This window comes from Corvus brachyrhynchos, unplaced genomic scaffold (assembly GCF_000691975.1).
Source record: "Corvus brachyrhynchos isolate BGI_N302 unplaced genomic scaffold, ASM69197v1 scaffold416, whole genome shotgun sequence".
Lineage (NCBI taxonomy): Eukaryota > Metazoa > Chordata > Aves > Passeriformes > Corvidae > Corvus > Corvus brachyrhynchos.
The window spans coordinates 1,743,220-1,751,250 of record NW_008238439.1 but is presented as its reverse complement, the minus strand read 5'-3'; the positions used below and the strand labels follow the sequence as shown (position 1 = coordinate 1,751,250).

General features: G+C 38.3%; 1 protein-coding gene and 1 long non-coding RNA gene across 2 annotated transcripts in view; one reads left to right on the top strand and one right to left on the bottom strand.

The window, feature by feature from the left end:
- LOC108447214 overlaps nucleotides 1–190 on the bottom strand; it is a 2,317-nt gene extending 2,127 nt beyond the window's left edge. The window contains exon 1 of the long non-coding RNA XR_001862642.1: nucleotides 34–190. This is a non-coding gene — a long non-coding RNA (uncharacterized LOC108447214). The remainder of the gene's footprint in view (nucleotides 1–33) is intronic.
- Nucleotides 189–8,031, top strand: part of PPP3R1 (protein phosphatase 3 regulatory subunit B, alpha) — a 38,437-nt gene continuing 30,594 nt past the window's right edge. Inside the window, exons 1-2 of the mRNA XM_017736530.1 lie at nucleotides 189–266; nucleotides 1,027–1,087. Of these exons, the coding sequence (XP_017592019.1) occupies nucleotides 265–266; nucleotides 1,027–1,087 (63 nt within the window). The 5' untranslated portion in view covers nucleotides 189–264. The remainder of the gene's footprint in view (nucleotides 267–1,026; nucleotides 1,088–8,031) is intronic.

Here is an 8,031-nt window from a genome sequence, read left to right as displayed (position 1 = left end):
GCTCGTCCTTTCCCTCCCCCGGCACCCTCTCACCTCACCCCCACCCGGCCCTCCCTGCCGTCCGGGGATTCGCGTGCCCCGGGCTGCGCCTCGTCTGTTCCCCAGAGGCACCATCGGCCCCCGGAGCCGTTTCGAAACGAAACTCCGGCAATTTCGGCAGAGCCGCCGTGCGGGGGTTGTTTCGCAGCTCCGCGGGGTTCTCCCCCCGCCCCCGGTGCAGCAGCAGTAGCGCTGTGCTGTTCGTGTGCGGACCGGAAAGCTGTAATGTACGTAGCCCAATGGGCTGGATAATGTGCGCTGTAACTGGGCTGGGGCGGAAGGCTGACACTTCACGTACGATGGGTGTCCGAGGTTTGAGGCTGCGGGAGTGCGGCGTGTCCAGGTGTGCGTGTGTGTGCGAGAATCGCTCTGTTTTTTCAATCATGATGGGTTTAAATTTCCCTTTTTCTGCCGTAAAATTAACCCGGAGATACAGTATGGAGTCCTGTAGTATTTTACGTCGACACTAGGGGTGTCTCCTGCTTTTCACTGCTGCCAAGAAATCAACGCCCTTTTTTTAATAAACATTTATTTTAGCCTAAATTATCCAGTACCCTGGCTGCAGGAAGGCCTAGCAATATTTTGGTTTTACAGCTGGAGAAATAGAAGTAGTTTAAATTCCGTGTTAGACCTCACAGGGCCTGGAAGTCAAAAATGGGTTTCCTTTTGTTTTTAAGCAAGGTATTGCAGCCTTTCCTTTAAAAAAATAGAGTTGAAGCAGAAACTAATGTGCCATGCTCAGGCTGGTTTTGTATGTACACTTTAATAGATGTGCGTTTGGAGAAATGTTTTGAAATGTATAAAGCTTTGGTTTTGGTTGGGAGCACATCAAGACTGTGAGGGGAAAAAAAGCTCGTATTTTGAGAACAAGGTATTAATGAATTTGAGACTTAAAAAAGTTATTGTCACTCATGCCATAGTTACAATACTGCTAATTATTTTGGATGTATAGATCATCTTGAACAGTGATCATCTTCCACACAACAGGTGTGCTCATCCTGCCAGTAGTTGGGTCTTCTGTGAAAATTGTGTTCTAAAAACCTGCCAGGTGAGATAGACTAACATGCATAAAAGGAAATAAATGTTACTGAACTGTGATGCCCATGTGTCTGTCAGTGACCTTTAATGAACTTAACTTTCATGTATTATTTTTTCCTTCATTCATTTATAACTAAAGCTTTCCTATCATCTTTTGATGGTATAATCATGTTGATCATTACTTTATTGCTTCCTGAATAGTATTTATCTATGATGCATTGCAATGTGGAAATGCATATACTGAGGAAAAAAGGTGTGCTGGATGTTATCTCTACCAGTAAAGGTGCTTGTTTTCTCAAATAAGTGTAGCACCACTGTAGTTATATCATTACACTGGTTCTGGTAATACCTGATCTTAGGTGCCTTTTAGTCTGAAAACCAATCTAAAACTATACATTAACAAAAAAATCCTGCCAGCATTTAAGTTCCTATGCACTTTATTGTCATTAATCAGGGGATGTTTTCCTTAAAGGAGTTCAGTTTTAATGAAGGAGTACATCTTGTTTCAACCCTTATGGTATTAGAGCAATTCTTTTTTCCCAGTTTAGAACAACATTTCTTCCATGTTCTTACAGGATGAGAGAGCTGACAGTTATGGTGAAAAAAAGAGGTGAATGTATTGTTGTGTTTATAGTAGGTAGCTTAAGATAAAACAAAAACATCTAGTGAGTCAAAGAATGTTCTTCTGGATGTTTAGGTATAGCCAGTTCTAAAATAATCTGTCAGAGCATAGGATGATGAGTCCATTACATAATGCTAGAAGTAATGTTGATAAGCTATTTTTGTCAGAGTTGACTTAGCAAGTTTTTCCTATGAGTAGTGTTTTCTAGGAAAAGGTATACAGCACAGATAAAGGTATTAAATGATCTTAGTTTTAGATAGATAAATTCTGTCTTCTTGGGATGATCTGTGTTCTGGTTCATATCCAGTTCTTGAACTTTATAGATGTAGTACAGAAGCCCCAGAATTCTACAGGAATCACCCGAAGCATGTTACATTGTGCATCCATCTTAACTTGTCTCTTATTCAATTGTTTTGACTCACTTCACTTAAATACTAGTGCCTCTGGTGCATTTTCTCCAGCCAGAACTGATCTAACACTGGTTCTAAATTACTGGAGTAAAGAACCTCCTAAACAGGTTTTTTGCAATAAAACAAAAAAATAGCCGCAGAAGACCATCTTAAATAATTGTTTACTATTTAGCAGGGAGGATATTAAATACTTTGGTTATTAGCTGAACAAAAAGCTAGTTATTCCATTACCAAATCATGATCTCACTGTTATCATGACAATTATCTGGATAATCAGTTTGGTTTTTAACAGGTGGCAGAAACTGAGAGGCACTCACAGGGTCTGGGTTACAGCCTACTGATGGGCTTTTCCCACAAGTGGAATAACTGGTCTAGGATTTAAACTGTGAAGTTCATGTATAGGTCTTGAGAAGTATTTGGTAGTCTTATTTAAGCCAGTTAGTTTAGTGAAAGATTTCATTTTGGAAATAACTCTCACAGGTATGGTTTAGAGGCCAGTTTGAATATGCAAGTCTCCTTGACTCTGTGATCTAAAAAGGAAGATAGATTCTGTTGGTGGAGAAGAAAAAAAAACTTTAAAAAGTAGTATTTTTTCACCATTCCTGTGGTAGAAGTAGAATTCTGTTTTTATTTGGTTAAACGATTAACAATAGGGAGGAATGAAAATTGAGTAGTTGAAGAGGAAATTGTTTATGGTGAGCATATCTCAAGAGCTTCAGTATATTCATCACCTAAGCCATCTGGCTTAACAGTGAAAGGGAAACTTAAAGGGAGTGAGATTAATAACACTTAAACTGTGGGGTTTATTAATTTCTTAAAGTATATGGAACTGTCTTCTGTCAATCAGTGCCAGAAAAAAGAGAGTAATTCTGGTATTTCTGAGGAAACAAGATGAGGCAGAAATACACCTTTTAATGCCAAACCATTTCTCTTTTTCTGCTTCTGCCTCCTCACAGAATGGGTCAGGTTGGAAGGGACCACAGTTCAACCTCCCTGCTCAAGCAGGGTCATCCTGGAGCACATTGCACAGGATTGTGTCCAGATGGTTCTGGAATATCTCCAGGGAGGGGGACTCCACACCCTCTTTCGGTGATCTGTTCCATGTGTGGTCACTGCGCAGTAAAGAGGTTCTTCCTCATGCTAAAGTGGAACATCAGTTTCTGTCCATTGCCTCTTGTCCTATTGCTTGACACCACCAAGCAGAGCCCGGTTCATCCTCTTGGAACCCTCTCTTCAGATACCAATACACATTGATTAGGTCCTGGCTCCCTCAGCCTTTCCTTGTAAGAGAGGTGCTCCTCTCCCTAAATCTGGGTGCTGAATTGGTGCTTACCTGGCAGTGTTACAGAAGAAATAGCTTTTTTTTAATTGTAGGTATGCTTAATAGTGTTCTTCTACTGTAATTCATAATTTACACTTGCATAAGATTTTTCAACATCAGGTTGGTTTTTTTTCTTTAGTTTGAAGAATTGTTTTGATTTCCGTCCCCATTTTTACTGCCTGAGTTTAGCTGTGTTTCACTAAAGAAAATTTTATCCTCTCCTAAAATATTTTAAATCTGAATGATAGTAGAGCATAAAATTCTGTAGGTTGGACTCAGTGATCTTGGAGGTCTTTTCCAACCTGATTCTGTGATTCTAGAGACTTTGGTTTAACTATGTGAAGCGATGACCAAAAATTGTTTTAATAGAAAAACATTTTTTGTGGTTTGAGCTAATATATGACTTCTTGAAAGCATTTTGCTCTTGATTTCTGTGCCCCTTCTCTTCCCTGCTAAGCCTGTTCTCCCTTCTCTGTGTAGTATTTGTCAAGTTGTAATTGGGAGAAAAATTATACTGTACTATTCTTTGTTCACTGGCAGCCAGTTCATTTAGTGACACATTTCCTAGTTTTCCATCCTTGTTTTCTTCTGGACTGTATGTTTTTTTGTTTTCCTAAGCTTATTTATTCTTCTGTGTTCCCTACAGAAGGACCATGGGGGTAAAGGGGGCTGGCTGTTTCTATGGTTCCTACATGCTATTTCTTTGCCAGAATCAGCAGAAACAGAAGGTGCTACTGTGTGATGTCCTTGTCATGATCCAACTCTTCAGCTGCTGGAGGAGTGAGCACTGTGAGGATGGGGGAGTAAAAATTGAAGTGGTGGGGAAGGAATGATGAGAGGCATGGATTGGCATAAAAAGAGGAGTGAAAAGTGCTTGTGCTTAAAGGTTATGCAGCTGGAACCTCTGAGCAGGATACCATTAGAAAATAAGCATCTCGTTTGACTTGCAGGTCTATGTTAATTAAAATACAGAAAAGTTGGAACTCCTGAAACACTTAGAATTTTAATTGCCGACATGATTATATAAATTACGTAAATATGTTCTTTTTTTCCCGAAGACCATAAGAATTTAACTTGCTATGCTCTTGTGAAGCTGGTAAATATTGCCCTTGTTCTGCAAATGAAAGAGGTTGAGGCCATGGCAGGGTAATAACTTATTCAAGGTCCTTGTTATTGTTTAGAAGTTAGAATTAGTATGTAATACTGGAAATGGATAGTGTGTTTGTAGCTTTGAAAAAAAATATGTCTAAATCAAATTAACTATTCCAAATTTAGGGGTCTTGTAACTTGGAGTTAAAATGCAGCCACTAGAAAATGTGCTATGCATTGTCCATTGGGCTTAGGGCAAGTGATAGTGTTCAGTGGTCACAGGCTGCCTTCTTCCAACATCTTTGTGTTTTAGTTGCTTAAAGTGACTGCTTTTAGAGATCAGACCTGGAGATGGGCTTTTAATATCCCTTAAGAGCTACTCTGTTTCTTAGTTGGCAGTGGCCTAAAGTAATCTTGACACCAACAGTGTCAGAAAAATCAGCTACAGAGATTACCTTTGTGTGCCGAATGGAAGTGGGAAAGTCTTGGATGTGCACCAACATCTTTTAATCTGTAACAGATAAATCTTTCGGTATACCAGTTCAAGTATCCTGAGAAAGTTCAGGACTAGAAGCAATATATTCTACTTGGTCTATGATGTAGCTAGATTATTTTGGTTACTGCATGAAATACTGTTTTTAGTAATAATGAGATTAGTTTAACCAGGGCTAAGCTTAAACTATGGCTTGTCTTTCTATTCAGGTCTTATATATATAATTTGAGTCGCAAAAGTCTGTGGAGAATTGTTTGTGGTTTTTTTTTTTAAGTTTCAGGTGTGTCTAAGAATAAAACCCCCATCTTTCCACTAAAGTAATTTTCAGAGTGTCAGTTCTTCTTAATTTTGACATTTTGTGTAGCTTGAAAATTTTAATTTGGTAGTTACACTTTATTAGGCTTTTTCCATAAGGACCATGTTTTATATACTACTAAGCACTTTAACTGCTTGGGCAAAACTGTGTTGGTGGTACAAAACAGGCTGGAGACTATATCTGACTCGCTTGTAATTTGACAGTCATTTGGCCCTGCTATTGATACGCCCTTCCACAATTAAGGAAGAAATCCTAGTGATATAATCCTTAACTGCATTAAAGAAGTTTTGGAAACCCATTAAATGCTTTGGATTAAAGGACAGCATTTCTCACGAACTGCCAATAAAAACCTTGGCTTCTGAGCCATTAACAGGTTGTGTCAGTTAGTGAGTATTTGCAAAGTCTGTGGTAATGAATGTTTTTAAGCAAACTTAAGGCAAAGAACTGAAGCTTGAGTCAGCTTGAAGTTCACAACAGTTTATAACATTGCCTAAGTTTGGTAAGGTAGGAATTTAAAAAATATAGTAAGACATTTATGGAAGAAATTCAGTCAGAATTTGGGGGGGGTAGGAGAGGAAGGAATGGGACAACAGATAGGAAGCCCAGAAATAAAGCCCAGGGTTGATACATTTCTGGGAAGAACCAAGCTACTGGAAAAGTGGATTCAGCTGTGATTCTCAGAAGAATACAATCCTAGGGTCATCTTTAAATGCTGTGGAACTTTTTCTTCCTCTGATATATTTGTGACAAATATGGAGGTTTTTTACCCCTTGTTTTCCTCAGCTGGAAACTACAGGACTCTTTTTCTACCTCTTCTCTGTTGTTACCCTATGAGTATCTCCTCTATGTACATTTATCAGATGTTTCGGGGTTTTTTTGTAAAGACAAAACCAACTGTTGTTTCACTGCTGACTGTGTAGGTTCTGAATAGCATCACTGAAGTTGAAAGAAGTAACTTGAATTCCCTCTGCTGAATGACACTATGGCTAGCAGAGAGGACTTTAAAAGGAGTGGTTTGGTTTGGTTTTGGATTTCTTTTTCAATAAACTCCGTGGCTGTACTTCAGGCCTGAGTTTGTGAAGGAGAGCTGATGTACTTTGTAGGCATGATGACTGAACAGCTTTTCAGTCTTGCGTATGTAAGATGTTCCCTTGGGGAAGTTTAATTTAGTATTGAGCCACTGCTAACAGGCTTAGCACCGTGGTATCTGAGCAGTCATGGGTCAGTTCTGTTGATAATGCTAAAGTGGCACTTCACAGATTTTTTTAGATTAAAGTTTGATTGCATGTAGATCTGCTAACAAGTCTAGAAAAAAATCTATGATAAATAGGAGAACTTCTAAGCAGCAATAATAAAAATGTCAGATGAATAAATAGACTTGATTTTTATATTTGACTTAAGTAGACTGTCTTGGCACTCTAATAACTTTTCTTCTCAGCGATATCAAGTAAAATACCTGTTTGCTACTTATTCTTAAATTTTCCAGTGATTCTTATAAAAGCAGTGTTAGTTTTCCTGAAATATTTTGTTCAAAACACTTTATTTTATTAAAGACTAAAGCATTTGCAGTAGGTGCCACTGGTGTTAGGGATTTTTTTTGGTTTTCAGACAGGCATTGAAAAATCATATAAATGTAATTCGTAAAATATGAAAGGTTAGTAAGTTTGAATCTTGCATACTCTTGAATCTTGTAGTGCAACTCTAGTGTTGGTGCAGCTGTGTTTTGCTAAAAGTCAATTCTGAAAAATTCTCTTGGGAGGCCTTGAAAAAATGGAATGGTTAGTTAAAAGGTGGCCAAATGCCCTTTTGTGGTGAGAAAAGAAAAAGTCATGTGAGTAAAAGGGACTAAAATGGAGCAGTATGAGAAGACGGTGGGTTTAGATTTAGGCATTTTTATGTAATGATGTAGTAATAGTGTACTGCTCTATAGCAGGGGTAGAAAAACTAAAGATTCCAGAAAAATTTGTTTTAGAGAAAGGATGGGTTTTACTAGTAGTTTTATCTTGGCTGCTTTCTCAGAGGTATTGTGTAGCATCTGTGCAGTGCCATAAATGTTGTGTCAAGTCAATCCTTGTAATCCAGTGTTACACAAAGAGCTGTTAAAACACTTTGTTTAAAATCACAAGTGTTCTGTGATTTGCAGTTCATATTACAGACTGGTGTGCAAATGTATATGCATTATATACTGCCTTTAATGCTTGCAAACTGTACATTTTTGAAAGTATGGCATATGAAGAGGTTAGATGGTGAATAGCAGAAAGATGGTGGCATGTGGTTCTGTGGGCAGGTTGTGATTACATGCACATGACACAATTGTGTCAGTCTTTGTGCAGTTCCTTGGACTGGATTCTTGATTGTGAGCAACTGGTAATTATTACTGGAAGTCCCTGGGGCTCTGCCGGGGTGCATCTACTGGACTGTAGACACTATAAATAGCAGTAATTTTTGTAATGCTGCATTGTGTGTACTCTTATGCTTGCTTTTATCTACACTTACAATGTTATGTACATTTACTACTTAAAAAAAATTTACAGTTCTTCAGGACAGCTATTTCTGGATGTATTGTCAATTACAGCAATTAATAAGCTTTGATTTCTGTCAAGATTAAGCAATCTTAGAAAGTGTAGGGGCTCTTCTATTTAGAGATGTTAGAACTATTTTGGTAATGAGATTTTGAATAATTCTTTAAACATTTGACATGAA